Source organism: Balaenoptera borealis, assembly GCF_965194805.1.
Source record: "Balaenoptera borealis genome assembly, chromosome: 20".
Lineage (NCBI taxonomy): Eukaryota > Metazoa > Chordata > Mammalia > Artiodactyla > Balaenopteridae > Balaenoptera > Balaenoptera borealis.
In genome coordinates this window covers 57,178,295-57,195,823 of record NC_138879.1, presented here as the reverse complement: position 1 = coordinate 57,195,823, position 17,529 = coordinate 57,178,295, and the positions used below count along the sequence as shown (strand labels likewise).

At 41.0% G+C, this 17,529-nt stretch overlaps 1 protein-coding gene across 4 annotated transcripts in view; it reads left to right on the top strand.

The window, feature by feature from the left end:
• Window positions 1-10,086, top strand: part of LOC309618894 (heparan sulfate glucosamine 3-O-sulfotransferase 3A1) — a 296,024-nt gene extending 285,938 nt beyond the window's left edge. For all 4 annotated transcript variants that reach the window (XM_082373369.1, XM_082373370.1, XM_082373368.1 and 1 more), the window contains one exon: window positions 956-10,086. In XM_082373369.1, coding sequence (XP_082229495.1) covers window positions 963-1,577 — 615 coding nt within the window. In that variant the 5' untranslated portion in view covers window positions 956-962 and the 3' untranslated portion in view covers window positions 1,578-10,086. The remainder of the gene's footprint in view (window positions 1-955) is intronic.
• Window positions 10,087-17,529: the final 7,443 nt, after the last annotated feature.

The following is a 17,529-nucleotide window of genomic DNA, read 5'->3' as shown; positions in this document are numbered from 1 at the left end:
CACATATATAATAAATAGTGGCTTTAATGGCAGTACACTTTCGGAAGAATAAATAGGTTTTATCTCTCCTGCTTACACTTTTGGACTGGCTTCGAGACCCATCACTTCGCAGCAGGAACGCATGCTTGAACTAGGTAGCAATCTCTGCTCCATCAAGACTCCAACAGGATTTTTTTTTTCCACATGACAAAGTGATTCTAACATTCATCTGGAAGAATAAACAGACAAGAATCATTAGAAACGTTTTGAACAACAGAGTCAGAATTTACTTTGATGTACATGAAAATATACCATAATGTGATAATTGGGCCAATGGAAAGAGGAACCAAGATATTTAGACTACTGGAAGGATGGCATTTCAAATTATTAGATAAAAAATGGATTATTTCATGTCTTGTTTGTTACAGGAAAATTCAGGAATTATAAAGAGAAGTATTTTGTGTACTGTGCAATGGTATTATGTTGACTGTAATTGCTTTGTTTGTTAGAAAACTACAGAAAGGGCTCAGGGTATTTTAACACCATCCCATAGTCATATAATTGTGTTTATTACACTATCCTAATTCACCTAAAGAATTTGATCAAGGTTATTTTCTTACAGCCTTGTGGGTTGATAATTATAAAAAATAAAAATTACACAGCGCTTATTCTATACCAGGCACTTTTCTAAGCTGTTGAGGTATATTAATACGTTTAATCATCACAACAACCGTAGGAGATCGATAGTATTATTATTTCCCATTAAGTGCATCCACGAGGAACCAAGGGTGCACAGCCTTGCGTCTGTGCGACTTCTCCGCGATCATGGTCACACGTCTATTAAGTGGAGCGGTCGGTACCTCAACTCAGGCTCCGGGTCTGTAAGACCCCCCCTCTCCCGGGAAGGAGCTCGCGGTGTTAATCAGGGGAAGGCGCTCAGTCTTCAGGCTCTAACGTGCCTTTCTGCTCCGCCCAGGGACCTGATGCCGAGGACCCTGGAGGGGCAGATCACCATGGAGAAGACGCCCAGCTACTTCGTGACGCGCGAGGCGCCCGCGCGCATCTCGGCCATGTCCAAGGACACCAAGCTCCTGGTGGTGGTGCGGGACCCGGTGACCAGGGCCGTCTCGGACTACACGCAGACGCTGTCCAAGCGGCCCGACATCCCCAGCTTCGAGAGCCTGGCCTTCAGGAACCGGACGGCGGGCCTCGTGGACCGGGCGTGGAGCGCCATCCAGATCGGCCTGTACGCCGAGCACCTGGAGCGCTGGCTGCGCCACTTCCCCGCCCGGCAGCTGCTCTTCGTGAGCGGCGAGCGGCTGGTGCGCGACCCGGCCGGCGAGCTGGGCCGCGTGCAGGACTTCCTGGGCCTCAAGCGCATCATCTCCGACAAGCACTTCTACTTCAACCAGACCAAGGGCTTCCCCTGCCTCAAGAAGGCCGAGGGCAGCGGCCGCCCTCACTGCCTGGGCAAGACCAAGGGCAGACCCCACCCCGAGATCGACGGCCAGGTCCTGCGGCGGCTGCGCGACTTCTACCGGCCCTTCAACCGCAAGTTCTACCAGATGACGGGCCACGACTTCGGCTGGGACGGATAACCTTATAATTTAAAAAGAAAAAAAAAATATCAGAAGATAATATATTTTTTTACCAATCGGTAGAGAAGAGGCAGTTTAATATTTGCGCTGCTGATATGTTTCAGTATTTTTTTTCCATGAATGTTAAAGAGATTGTTCTCGCCTCCGCCCTCACCGTCATGTACAACTGCACGTGCAAACATTTGGATAAACAAAAAAGGAAACCTGCACGCATCTAAATTCTCTCCATTTTCCATTTTCAGTTCACGTTTTATATGCACAGTTATGAAGTATGAGCATCAGTTGCCATTAAAACTTTAAGAAAATCCTGAGGGTACAGCTCGTGCTCTCTCTCTCTTTTTAACAAAGCCCGGATAAGACTGATGTCTACCCTTATGTTTTTCTCCCTTTAGTTTTTCTCCTGTGCCACTTTTTCTTAACGCCTTTCCCAGTTAGTGATGCTGTGTGTTTGCACATCACTTCCCAGTTACCACAGTGCTTTCAAATACAGTATCTTTCTTGATCCTGATACTCACTCAGATGTGATGTAATAACATAAGGCATGGAGATTATTACCCCCGTTTTGCAGATAAGGAAACTGAGTCTCAGGGAGGTTAAGTGATGTCTCCTAAGGCCAGATGGTGGACTCTGGACAAAACCTCATCCTCCACTTGTTCCCTATTTTGTGCCACTTTTTCCAGTGAGAATGGGAAAGGCACAGACATCATTTAGAAATGGTTAGCTAGTCTGGGGACCAACAGAGAGGGTTTCCTGTTGCTTTCTAAGTTCTAGGCTAGCCTCTATGGCACCCAGACACCTTACACAGCTGTACTCAAGGAAACCACTCTGTCTTGGACACAACATCTTTTAAGAGCCAATCTTGGGTTGTTAAAGCACCCTGAGACATGGAAATCTCGAGTCAGTTGAAGTTGAGAGAAATTATTGGATTCTTGTATGGAGAACAAGATGGCCAGTCACACTAGGAGCAGGACAAGGTGTGGTAGGAGAAGAATTTACCTATTCTTGTTTTGACTGTGTTTTCCTTTTTTTCTTAAAGAAAAACCCACTTCAGTAAGAGCTTACAAATATGAATCTCATTTTATAAACCTCTTTTTTAACAAAGGAAATCTGCCTCTCTTTGCAATATCTTATTTCTAAACTTGCAGCTAGTACTAAAAAAAGGTCAATCAACGTCTCATTTACAAGGCCCCAATTTTTCATGGGTGGAGGGAGGGCTGTCACTTTGTCACTTTATTTTTCCCCATTTCCTCTGTGTACCAGTTATAACCTAATATTCGTTAATATTTGGAAAATACTCTAAGAAATGCAGATATGGGTAAAGTGGTGCTTTTTCCTCTTCTCCCATCTGTTTCTGCCTGTTCCCCATTTAAATAGCTCAAATAAATCAATAGCTTATTAAGAGTATTCCTTTCCTCTCTGAGTGGGCATTAACGAGATTAGCATTAATGGGAATTAAATTGGTTTAGAGAAGAGCACATATGCACAAACTATATAAAACATTCATAATTGGTCTGTCAGCAACATTTTTATTACAGGTTTAAACCCAAGAGGAAAATGTCTCCAATCTCATGGAAATTTTCCATATCTGCTAAAATGTAAAGGACCAGACACTCCAGTATTCTAAAACAATATTCTTCTCCAGTGTTGTCAATCAAAAGAAACTAAAGTTGTTTTAAAATATGCAGTTTCATTGTGCATTTGACATAGATGCTGCATCGGGTGAAGTAAATATTTCTTGAGAAGTCTAACACGGGATTAAAATGAAGGAAAAAAATTTAAGTTTCTAGATATTCTATCGTTGCTCTGAATCTCTGGATTGATTTATTAATTCTCTTTTACGGGGGTTAAGTAAACCCCCAATCCAGGTCCCCTTTCCCAGCCGATATCCTTCCCTTCTACGCCCTCAATTTCCCGATGCTACAGCCTGTTTTTTTGTTCTACTTACTTGAATCATCACTACCAGCAACAAGAAACGCATTTTAAACTCTTTTCGTTTTTTCTCTTAACTCATGTTTGTGCTTCTGATTCTCTAATAAGCATGTGCTGGACCTTCTGCGAAGGTGGCTTGCACAAGGACACAAGTGCATCTAACAACTGTATTCAGCAACCTTCATCTTTTTGTGTTAAGAAATAATAAAAGAACAGAATTGAGTGCAAAGAACCTCTTCTTGCATGTAGATTTTTTGTTTGGTCATATGATTTTTAAAATGAATGACTACAGAGCATTCCAGGAAAACCGTCTAACTTCTAAGATTTCATAAGAGTGGTAGAGGTTTTAGATCCCAGCCAAGTGTATAAAGATCTTGGATCAGTGTACCCCAGAACATGAATTTTCCATTTCTGCCTTTATGTGGTACTTCCTCTTGTTGTACACGGACTTGGCCTCGGATTTCTTTCATCCATTTAGCTACATCAGATAATAGGCTCTGCTGTTGATTTGAACATTGTAATCATCCTTCCTCCAAGCTCACCCCTCTTAGAGAACAACCAGAGGTCTACAACTTCATCCTGAATCGTTTGCTTTTGTGGCCACGCCTATAGTGTATAAATTCTTCTGGTAACTAAGAAATTTTAAGGGAAATTAATTTTGTCCTATTAACTATAGATTAATAAGCTTCTAGAGAACGGATATTTATTATTCCAGAAGTATTAATCCCACTCTAATTTTCTTATTTTCAAAGATCCTCAAAGTTAGAATAAACCTGAATGGTGACGTGGATTAAATCCCCATTTGGCACTTGAATCCTTTCTTTAGCTGGTTATGCAGGGGTTTAAAACATTGATGTGTCTCTAAATTAACTCTTGATTTTACAGTTGTAAAGAGGATACGTTTCTTCTAAACACCTTCATCCTGTTCTGTCTGCAGAGACCTGCCAAATCTGTTACCCATGAAGATAACCAGCATTTAATATGTGAATAAATAAATATGTCTATACAGCGATAATAGCTTATATTAATGTAGCAGATTACCCTAAGTACATCTTTTCCCCTTAAACCAACACCTACTCTCCACTTACATTCCACCGTACAGATGAAAAAACTAACACTTAAGACAGTGGCTCTCAACGAAAAACAATTTTTCACTCCAAGTGATGTCTGGAGATATTTTGGGGTATGGTGGATTATAGATGCCATCTAATAATGTACATGAGAGCCTTCATAACAAAGTATTATCACACCCAAAATGTGTGATAATTCTTTGTTATCACACATAGATATCAGCACCTCAGTGGTGCTGAGGTTTCCAGTTGAAGAAGAAGTACACCAGTTACAGCTGGTCTGTGTCCAAACCAGGTCTAAAAACCAGACTCTAATTAAGGTTTGACTAGTAATTCTTTCACTCACCACTCTAGGTTTTCTCTTGAAAACCTTTCCTTCTCTAACTCTGTAAGTGACTCCACTAGAGTTACTAGATCAGTGTTTAAGGGTGTGCTTTGTCAAGAGAAGTACTAAAGAGAAGCATAGCTGAGCTGGGATTTTTACAACTGAGATACAGGAGCAGCTTGTAACAAACGGATCACTGCATTTCTGGGAAGTGGAATCAGTCAGCTTCAGGTGGAAAAATAGTATCATTCCAATAAAACATTTCTGAAGTCTTTTTCAAGTTCAAGTTTTGCAGCTTCAGTTTGCCTCCATGAGAGTGCCATGACAGTTATTTCTTGTCACCTGACACAACCAAGGGTCGAGAAATAGAAGTAAATGGCTGGGCTTCTGTAAACCAGCTAAATCCAGATGGATGTGCTATGGTTTACAATTGGCCCTGAGTGGCTGAATAATAGCAAAGGAAGATGAACTCTTACTGCCACATTTTCTAGAAACCCCAGGTCTTTGTATGGGCCCACCATAGAACCAGGGAAGAGAGAATCGTATGGTTCCCCAAATTAAGAAAATATGGCTCAGAGCCATTGAAAGTCTTAGTGTAGAAATAAAATACCCACCTATTCTCCTATTCCATCCTGTAACCACTGAGGAAGAACGGGACTTTAAAAACCCAAACATCAAGAAACATCAGTGCTACTGTAGAATTTATGGTCTCTGAAATATCTTCATCGATGTGAAGACAGATCTGCATTCAGAGTCTCAATTATATGGGTGAAAAACATGGATAGGGAAAGTATAGACCTGTTTGTCACATCATGAAATTTTGGAATGGCAGGTCTTTCGTTTAAAGCTTAAAAAAATGAATTTTGGAAAATTACAAGGCAGTGCAACCTCAAATACAGAGTAATAAAATAATGGATTTTTGTTAAGTCAGGAGGAAATAAAACTGAAAATAGAAATTGCTTCTAATATATGAATCCATTGTGGGACATTTAGGATACTTAGTATGTTTCAGGCTATAACCCTAATTATCTAGGTAAATTTCCAACAGTTGGTTGTGTTCTTTTAATAGCTATAAGCTCAACATCTTAATTCTCCTCTAATTTTACTGTCAAAATAAAAAGTAACAATAAAGAGGGATCATACATACTGTTTTGAGTCCTTTTCATCCCCAAATTCCTGGGTCTGATATTTTAGGTATATTCGAAGGATCACATATGATGAGAAACGGCATCCTTTGTTAGCTCTGCCTGGCTGGTACGTGATGAGGCCAGATTCCTAGCTTGGCGCTAACTGATAATTCCTCAGGGGCATTCAGGTTACTGTCTGGTCTAGACATTGTCCAACTATGGTCCACGTACCCAAAGTCACTTTATAGTAATCATAAAGTGTTTACCGTCCTTGGGGGCTTGTTTTCATCACAAAGAGAAGTGATGTGCCTTTTCCCCTCCTACCTCCTAGATCCCTGCTTCCTTCACTTTTCAAGTAACTTCTCCCCCCTCATCCTGCCTGTGTCCACTGCTCCCTTGTGTCCCTGTGGGCTTAACCCTACTTACTGGTCTAAGTTCTACCCTCTCATCAGAAGCACCGTACTCGATGGTGTCCACTTCACGCTTCAGATTCCTGGGGAAAACCTTGTGGTCCACCTGGGGCAACTGCTCTGAGCTTTAGCTCTACAGAAAGTAGTCTGTTTATCTGATGTAGACACCCAGACAGATGCAGGTCAGATGAGTTTCATTTTCCCCGAGAATATTTACATTAGGAAAACAGGGCCCAAAGGAAGATGGATGAAACAGAGGTGAAAGTTGTGGGCACGTTTTTGACTGGAGCTGGAGGTGTTCTTAGAAGGACACTTCCCAGGTTCCCAGGGCCCTGCCCTTCATCCCTGACCTGAAGAACCAGGGTCAGCAACTTGGCATTCCACTCCTGAAAGGCTGTCTGCCTCTGGTCTGGGCAATGGCATTTTTCTCCCACCTGTTTTCCCACAAAGCCTTATCTAAGCTCAGATTTCTTTATTTCAAGCCTGCAACAGCTGGTCAACTAGGGAACAGTAGGAAGCAAGAAAACTTTGCAGTCATTTCACTGCAGTTTTTCAGAGGGAACAAGAGTTCCTGATGAGTTACTATCAACTGATACCTTTAGAGCAAAACATAGTTCTTGTTTCAGACCACTTGATCTTACCCCTCAAACCCCAGATCAGTTGTTCTTTGTCATGAAAAGTCCAAATAAATATTCTAGAATAATAATAACTTACCTATATATAGAATGAGTCATAAAGCACTTTTATACCATATTTAGGCCTGAATAGTTTTTTTTTTTCCTTTCTTTCTTTCTAAATTAAAAAAAAAAAAGTTTAGGCTATTATAGCTCTTCGGCATTTCCAGCGAACTCCACATTTCCCCTCAACTGAATAACTTACAAATATCTTTTCACCCCTTTTTTCCCACCCTTCTTACTTCCATATCATCTTTCTTCTAGGTGACATTTTACCCTGCAATACTTTTTTGTATCAAAATCCTTATGCCAAAAGTCATCTTGCATCTTTGTTTTTTTGGATTCCTGCCTTTCTTTTCAATGAGACTCTTAATTGTTACTTTTCCCTTTTTGTAACCATCTGGCCCCAGAAGGATACCTTATTTTTATTTCCAAACTTGGCCTTGATTCTACCTTCTTTGATCTTCTTTACCTTTTCTTAGAGTGTGCCTTTTCACTTTAGGAAAAGTTCTCTTTAGAGAAAAATCCCCTTCCCACTAGCGTCTGAGCATCTGGAATTGAAAACTTTCTTGGGGATGTAGCTTTCTGATCCCTTCTCACCCACTAAGATGCAAAAGCACCAAACGGCATTGGCTCCCAACTGTGAAATGATTCTGTACTGAACACGTTTAGCTCTTCTCCCATCTAGCTGTAAATAATGAGCTCTTGTTCAGACTCTTTGGCCTCTGCTATTTGATGAGGCCATGAATAAAAAGTTCTGTATGAACGGAGTGATAGACTCTGCTAGCCTGAGCCATATATAATGAATACACGGAAAAATGGGAAGCAGATCTCTTTTCACCAGCATGTCCTAAGTTAAGCTGCAAATCTCCCGTGTGATAACAATGCCCGGAGTCTGTTTCCCTCATCAGTCCTTCGATGTGTGTCTCTAGCTCTCTCGCCAGTCTGTTCCCTGCTTGTTCAGGCCCATTTATTCCTACGGCACTTTCATTATTTAATTGACTCTAGCTCCAGTTTCTCTAGACTGATTGTCATCCTTTTTACTGTCCTCTCCTTTATTTCTACTCTGGCCACTGTGATGTCTGCTATGTGTCTAGAACTCTGCTGAGCCTGCCTTTGCCTGACCCTTCCTAAGCAGCCCTTCTCATTTCCTACATTACTTAAATTTTTTTTCTCCACTCACTGTTTGAGGCCAGGGATAGAGCCGTACTGATAAATAATATGATTATATAGTCACTAGATTTATCTCACACTTCAAAGTTAAATATGCCTTGAAAAGAATCCATGACCTGTCCAATCCATCCATTTTCTTAACCCTAGCTTCCTTTAAAAAAGCAAAAAAAAAAAAAAAAAGATGTTTCATTTCATCAGCTTTTTCTGTGCCTTAATGATGAAACCCCATGTCCTGTGGATTATTTTGTGAACAGTCCTGATTTGACCAGAAATGATGAAGTCTTGCATGAATCATTCAGTACCACTAAACCTCAATTTTCTCATTTATTTTAAAAAATGCACAGGATAAACTGTATCGTCAAGCTCAGTCCAACTGAAATGTCTGGAAACATTTTATGGCTGGAGCTGTCACAATTATTTTTCTTCTGTCTCTTAAAATGCTTATCATTAAATCAATCACTTTACCTATTTCCCATAGGCCACTAAAAACTGTGACCAAAATTTGCTTTTATTAATAAGAATCAGTGCTACCTGGCCACCAAACCTTTCCTTCCTTTATCACTTAGCCACATTTGTCAATGTCAGAGGAGTGATGACTGCCCTTGAATTGTGTGTTTCTTCCTATTTTCTCTGCAATCCTGGCATTCTCACTCCTTGACTATAAGGCCATTATCTTTTCTGGATTCTGACAAAAAAAATTCTGTTTAAAAAAAAGGTCCTAAATTACCAATGGCATTTTTTACGGAACTAGAACAAAAAATCTTAAAATTTGTATGAAGACACAAAAGACCCTGAATAGCCAAAGCAGTCTTGAGGGAAAAAAACGGAGCTGGAGGAATCAGACTCCCTGACTTCAGTCTATACTACAAAGCTACAGTAATCAAGACAATATGGTACTGTCACAAAAACAGAAACATAGATCAATGGAACAAGATAGAAAGCCCAGAGATAAACCCACGCACCTATGGTCAGCTAATCTATGACAAAGGAGGTAAGGATATACAATGGAGAAAAGACAGTCTCTTCAATAAGTGGTGCTGGGAAAACTGGACAGCTACATGTAAATGAAATTAGAACACTCCCTAACACCATACACAAAAATAAACTCAAAATGGATTAGAGACCTAAATGTAAGACCGGACACTATAAAACTCTTAGAGGAAAACATAGGAAGAACACTCTTTGACATAAATCACAGCAAGATCTTTTTTGATCCACCTCCTAGAGTAATGGAAATAAAAACAAAAATGAACAAATGGGACCTAATGAAACTTAAAAGCTTTTGCACCACAAGGGCAACCATAAACAAGACGAAAAGACAACCCTCAGAACGGGAGAAAATATTTGCAAACGAATCAATGGACAAAGGATTAATCTCCAAAATATATAAACAGCTCATGCAGCTCAATATTAAAAAAAACAAACAACCCAATCCAAAAATGGGCAGATGACCTAAATGGACATTTCTCCAAAGAAGACATACAGATGGCCAAGAAGCACATGAAAAGCTGCTCAACATCACTAATTATTAGAGAAATGCAAATCAAAACTACAATGAGGTATCACCTCACACCAGTTAGAATGGGCATCATCAGAAAATCTACAAACAACAATTGCTGGAGAGGGTGTGGAGAAAAGGGAACCCTCTTGCACTGTTGGGGGGAATGTAAATTGATACAGCCACTGTGGAGAACAGTATGGAGGTTCCTTAAAAAACTAAAAATAGAATTACCATATGATCCAGCAATCCCACTACTGGGCATATACCCAGAGAAAACCAAAATTCAAAAAGACACATGCACCCCAATGTTCATTGCAGCACTATTTACAATAGCCAGGTCATGGAAGCAACCTAAGTGCCCAACAATAGACTAATGGATAAAGAAGATGTGGTACATATATACAATGGAATATTACTCAGCCATAAAAAGGAACGAACTTGGGTCATTTGTAGAGACGTGGATGCATCTAGAGACTGTCATACAGAGTGAAGTAAGTCAGAAAGAGAAAAACAAATATCGTATATTAACACATGTATGTGGAACCGAGAAAAATGGTGCAGATGAACCGGTTTGCAGGGCAGAAATTGAGACACAGGTGTAGAGATCAAATGTATGGACACCAAGGGGGGAAAGCGGTGGGGGGGTGGGGATGGTGGTGTGATGAATTGGGCGATTGGGATTGACATGTATACACTGATGTGTATAAAACTGATGACTAATAAGAATCTGCTGTAAAAGAAAAATAAATTAAATTTAAAAATTAAAAAAAAAAAAAGGTCCTTAATAACAGTTTCTACTTTGGGACTATCTTCATCCATCCATTTTGGGTCTTTAATTTACAGACTACCTCCCACCTTGAACAGTAAAATATAGCTATAAAGAAACTCATTCATGCTTGTGTTAACCATATCCTTCACCATCACTTTGATCTGGTCCAGACAGACCATGTTTTTCCTTTGACATATGCTATTTTCCATGGATTTTTAATATTCTGGCTTCTCCCACCTCCTGCACCATTCATTCCCTGCTTGCAAAGGAAGAAGACAGAACCTCACTCTGTGAATCCTTTACTACTGAGAAAATGCACCACTGATAACCATTTGGAAATGAGGCCCATACTTCTTGCCTCTTGATCAACCATACAAATGCCTTCTGAGTCTAGGGTTTGCCCAAAGATTGCCCTCAAGGGACCAGAAAAGGCACTATCCATTGCTTTGCGTCTAAGGTCCTCATAATTAAATCTAGTTGGCATGGATTTGTGGGGGTTTACTTAGTTTCCAAGGGATCTTTTGAACTCTCTTTTTTAAAAAGGGTCCTTAAAAAATTTTTTTTTGGTAAAATACACATAAAATCTACCGTCTTAACCATGAAGTGTATAATCCAGTGGCATTAAATACATTCACAATGTTGTCCTGTAACAATCACCACCAACCATCTCCAAAACTTCATCCTCCCACACAGAAACTCTGTACCCATTAAACAGTAACTCCCCATCCCCTTCCCCCAGCCCAGGTAGTCTCTATCCTATTTTCTGTCTCCGTGAATTTGACTCCCCTATATGTACCTCATGGTAGAATCATATAATATTTGTCCTTTTGTGTCTGGGCTGTTTCACTTATAATGTCTCTAAGGATCACCTACATTGTGATGATCCTTTATTTTTAAGGATAAATAATATTCCATTGCATATATATATATATATATATATATATATATATATATAAAATTTCATTTATTCATCCATCTTTTGATGGACCCTTGGGCTGTTTCCACCTTTTGTGAATGATGCTGCTATGAACATGGGTGTACAAATATCTGCTAAAGTCTCTGCTTTCAATTCTGTTGAGCATATACCTCAGAGTGGATTCCTGAATCATAGGGTAGTTCTGCGCTTAACTCTTTGAGGACCTGCCAGACATCTCCATAGCCGCTGCACCATCTTACATTCCCACCAGCAAAGCATGAAATTTCGAATTTGTCCACATCCTCTCCAACACGTGTTATTTTGTTTGATTTTTATTTTATTTGAATTTTTTGATAATAGCGATCATAATAGATGTGGGGGGAAAAGGATGCTTTTTTTCTATTCTTATTCCTTGGCTCAAAATCTTTGTTTCTGGCCCTTTCCTTCTTCTTGTCATTCTTCTTGGGGCTTTTCAATTTTTTTATTTTTTAAGTACATAGACTTGTTTCTCGTTTTCCTTGCCCTTCCCTGACCTTTTCCCCCCTCTCCATCCCTCAGATGAAATCAGCTTTTCCCCCTTTTCTTTCCACAACAAGGACCAACTCATCCTCTGTTTTCTTCCACGGCTTCCTCTGCCTTCTTCCCAACATTCCACATCCCAGAGACCCTCCTGATCATCTATCCTGAAAGCACATGGCGGCTTCATCTGGATGGATCCTGATGCCCCCAGCTTGTCTGGCTTTTCCATTCTGGGCTCTGGAAGGCGACCAGCCTGTACCTACTTCTTCTCATCACAGTAGCATGTGGCCAGGGCACACACTCAGCCACGTGCACACGGCCTTCCCCAAAACCACTTCCAAATTCACCTTGATTTGAAGTGTTGCAAGGCTCTTGATTTATTCCCCAGTTCCTCTTCCTCATTCTCGTCATTTGCTCCCGCCTGGTAGCTGTAACTTACAGGAGAGGCTGATGGAGCCGTGTAAGAGACAAGGACAACCCAGTGCAATGGAGACCATCCTCTCAGCTCCATTTGAAAGGAATGATGACGCTGTATTTTAATTTTAACTGGTAGTGCCAGATCAAACTGATCCCATGGTGACCAGGAGCACTAGATATGTTCATATAACTCACAAACCACCTCACATCCTTCTTAAGCCCGTCTGACCTTATTTTCTAACGAAGTCTTTAATCCTGAGAGTCTGTGTAAATTATTAGTTAAGAGCATGGATATTTGATTTGAATTCTAGATTTATTACTTTCTAAATGTATTAATTTATGAAGACCCTGGGACACATACTTAAGCTCTCTGCACCCCAGTTTTCTAACCTGTAAAGAAAGGATGATAATAATAGCACTTAAAGCACTGGGTTGGCGTGAGGGTTGAGTTGTTCCGTGAAGCGCTTGTATCAATGCCTGGTGCTCAGCAAACAGGATGCAAGTTTCAGCCTTTCTCTTTGCTACTGTTTAGGAGCATTACAGACCCCCTCTCTTGCTTTTAGGAAATGACTGTTTGCATGAATACGTTTACATACAGGTGCATCCCTATCTCCCTATGCATTTCCAGGTCTCTTTGCACAGAGATTATGCAATTTGGGATAATTGCACTCCATTTTAAGGTTATTTTACCCTGAAATTAGAAGACTGCTCAAACACACTGGAAGTTTCCGAATCCCAGAGATGGAAGGAGAGGGGAGTAGCGTAAACCCACTGATGGAGTCTGTGTTTGTGACTCCTCAGTCACCTCCCCCGCCTCTATTTTTCAGAAACAAGTCATGGGCAGGAGGGAGACCACATAGGCTTGCCCACTTTAAGTCATCCTACAGAGAGCAAACCCGTGGGGTTACCTGGTGGAGTGACCTGTGGGTCTCCCCAGGGCAGGGCTGGCGCAGCCCCCACAGCCTCGTGTCCCACTCTCTTGTGACTTTACAGAAATCCTTAGGGCTCTTGGAGTCTCACTTTGCTCCTTGGGAAGCAGAATAGATGGTTTTGAAGGTTCCCACCAGCTCTAAACAAGGAAAAATGCACGTTTTGTCAAACTTGAAAACATGATCGCTTGGCTAACCCTGATGATGACACATTTTAATTGTGGTCACTTTAAAGTTTGCCCAAGACTTCTGACACCAAAGGCTAACTTTTTTGGGGGGGAGTCAGAGCCCCTGAAGGTGGATATTTTCATGTTCATCACCGAGTATCCCTCATAGCCCCTAAGTTCAATGGTTCTTCTTCAGTAATACCTTTGCAACTACATGGCAGAGTATTTTCTTTATTTTAAGAATTATTATCACCGGCCCAGTGAGCCAGCAGATTTCGTAACTAGTCTACGCCACACCCCACTTCTGCAATCATCTGGTATGGAGACAACGTAAATTCACATTATCTGTTTTTATTAGAAGAGGAAGAAAGATGATGGTTCGGAAGTTTAAAATATATTGATTTTTCAAGTGATAACTTTAGGGAAAAAAGCCTAATGAGAGATGACTCATATACTGGCAAGGGTGTTGATCAACCTCTTCGACTATAAACTAGGTTAATGAAACTGGGATGCTGTGTTTACCAGACTTTTGAGGTCACGGAATTAATTCACGATTACAGTTGCAAAACCTCAATATGACAGAAATGCTCTTTAGCAGCACTTCTATAAAATGAAGATATTTACCATGAAATAGGACTTATATGCTATGAAATAAAACTTTACAAGTCTCCCGGCCTTACAGACCAGGACTAATAGCATTTTATATATCTATCAAATTGGTTAAACAGTTTTAGCTTCCCTGACTTTCTGAAATTAAAAGTTGGAATTTTTCAAGGGTACATCTGGGCTTCCTACAGATTTCTGCAAACATATTAAGGTTCATAAAAAACGAGCAAATTCATAGTTTCCCTTCATGGTTTGGTTCCGTTAAGCCAATTGTACATGTTTGTTTATTTTCTTCCCCCTGGAGAGCAAAGGCAGCTGAAAGGAGACCATTGGTGGTCGTGGATGTTGATTTGATGCGATTTATTTTCTCATGTTTGTTGAAATAGAAATTATATTTACATATATGCTGTATTAAGGGGGCACTCTATTTGAAGTTCCAAGTTGTTTGGTCGTATTTGATGACAATTAACTTTCAAAAAAAAGCCTTTCAAAGCTCCTTTAAAGTATTTTTCTCTCACAATTATCAAAAAGGTAGCTTTTATGTGCTTTAAGTCTTTGAAATTTCTTTTTTAGTACTGCAAATTCTACCCCATCTGAGACAACTGACCATTTTCTGTCTCTGAGGAAATATAATTTCTTCTTCTGTTTTCAGTCCATCATTCTTGATCAGTTCTTACAAAAGCTGTTACAGTCTTTTATTCAAAATGGTTCTCTGAGAATTTTCTTAATTCTTTAACTTTTCTACTCTAGTAATTTAAACTAGACACTGTTTAATGTACTAATTACATTTAATGTATCAAGACTCACTGTGACAAAATTACAAAAAGGAAAGTTAGAGGCAATAGTAACAAATTTAAAATTTAAGCTTAAGGGAATTCCCTGGCGGTCCCCTGCTTCCACTGCAGGGGGCACGGGTTCGATCCCTGGTCAGGGAACTAAGATCCCGCAGGCCATGGGGTGAGGCCAAAAAAAAAAAATTTTAAGCTTAAAATTGGAAAATCCCATTTTAAATGTATTTATTAAATTGCATCACTGCACCAGGTTTTCTATCTCTTTCTATGTAACATAAAATATGTATGTTTTCTGTGATAAAGGTTTAAAGAGTTTCAAACATCTGTCTTCACATATTTTGTTGGACACTTTCTGTTCTGTGTTATTTCTGTTTTAAAAAAAAATTTTTTGTTTGTGTTTTATATTGTATGTAATAAATGGCACCCATTTCATACGATACAGGGTCTGTTGCTGTCATTCACTGGTGCTTCTTTATAGGACATTCCTTATTATTTTACACGGAGATTCAAGTAAAGTAATTCTGATTGGGGGCCAGTAGCTGGTGAAACTCTCCTTTGAATCTCCAGCCTCGCCGCCGTGGACCGTCCCTCAGGCTATAATGGTATTTGACCCGAACCTCCCAGGATGGATGGGATTGTTGCTGGTGTTGTGAAGGCATGAGAAAACACGGTGCCACCACAGAGAAGCATCTCAGGATACATAAGTTAATGAATTGATTTACTGTTTCAGGTCCCTATGGAAGGGTCAACGGAGATACAATGGCACCACTGTGGGGACGGTCTTAACCCGCCTCGCCTGCCTCATCCACTCCCGCCTGTACCCACGGAAGACGCCATTCTTTCATCTTAGTGCTCTGACATATTGAACCCTGATTCCCTTGAGAATCCTCCCCAGCCACATGCTTTGTGAACCTCCTACCAAGTGACTGAAGCCCCTGCATGTGATAACCCTATTTGCCATCCCTGCTCTAGAGTTCAGGGCATGAACTCTAGGAATAAAATGGAAAAGTGAGGCTTGGAAGGGAAGATGGACAAGATCCCCAGGGTCTCAAATGATAACTTACTCTTTTATAGTATGTTCAACTTAATCACATTTCAGCTTCCCAGACCTACAGCTGAAATACAGGTGCCCAGAAGATATCTGGGTTCCCAGAGATCTCAGAGTCAGATGATAGTGTTTTCAATTTGCTTCACTTTCCTTTGTTAATAGGGGTATTGATGACATCAGATCTGTAGAACTGTTTTAAAGATTCAATAAAGTTGCGTGCATCAGGTTCTGAGAGCAGGGCTTGGCCAGTGACAGGTACTTGATAAATGTGATCTGTCACCGATATTAACATCACTCAGGACCAAGCAGGTCCCCTCCTGGTGAGGTCTGGGAGGCGCCTCTGACCACCAACACGGCCTCTCTTGTGTGGGCTGGGGGGAGCTCCACCCCTGCTCTAGGGACAAGCCACGCGAAGGAAGTGGCAAACTTGCGTCCCTCTAAGTTCACCACGTCACGTCAGAGTGGATACGTCTGCAGGGTCTACAGCATTGTGTGAATCGTAATAAACTTCCCCAAGGCAACCTGATCCCGGCGCCTCACGGTGCTTCCCGTTAACTTTTACTTCACCTCCGAAAGACCTTCACAGGAAATGTGGTTTTAAAGTGTTGGAGGAATTTGTCAGCAGGGAGCTCTTTAGTTACAGAACTCAGGTGAAGTAACCAGGGCAGGAAGTACATCTGTTCCACAGCACCGGGCTGCCCCGGTGGGTACGCGCCTCTCCAACTCCGGGGAACTCCGCACACCCGCATCCCGTATAACCGCCATCTGCCCCAATAAATCCCACACCTACTGCTAGTTAAACCCAGCGGCATCCCGGGATGGAATGCTTGATTCATTAGCCACTGATGGGGCTAGGAATCCAAAGACCTGTCTTCTCTTTCCTGCTTCATTACATTCAGGAGCAATTAAGAAAAGCTATGTTGTCATCACACGCTTGGCAGTAAACGCCGTGTCAGTGGGTGAAGCTGTAGCCTTGAAGCAAAAAAGGGTCAGACGTACTATCACATTTTCAGGATGAAGCTAATGAAGGTCAGTGTCACAGGCTTTTTTGCCTATCTGTGTCTCTCTTTTACTGTCTAAAAATAAAAAAGAATGGATGGACACACTGACCTCCTTTCAGTAGAGCAATGGAAGTCGGACCCAGCTGGCCCTCAGGGACCTTCTTCTTGCACAATGGATCATGCTTTATAGTTGAGATTCTTAAAGGAAAGTTGCTCTTCAACCTGACGTATGGCTCAGGGGCCAGGAGTTTGCCAACAGGCATGAGAGCCCTCCTAGATTTATGAAGTGTTCTGAGATTTCAACTTCCATTCCAGGCCTGCTGGGCACATAAATTCCTTCTCCCTGTGCCTCTGGGTGATGCATTGGAGCATTCTGAAGGGCTGTAATAGGGAAGGTGGGATGACATTAAAGAATTCGGCAAATCACAGGGTCTTTTTTTGCCTGTGCTCCAAGCAAAAAATATTTGAAAGGAATGAAAAAAGAAATACCTCAATGAAATCAGTGATTCCAATGATTGCCACTGAAAAATGTTCTGCTTCAATCCTAATTATATCCACAACCCACACGACCTTTTTCATG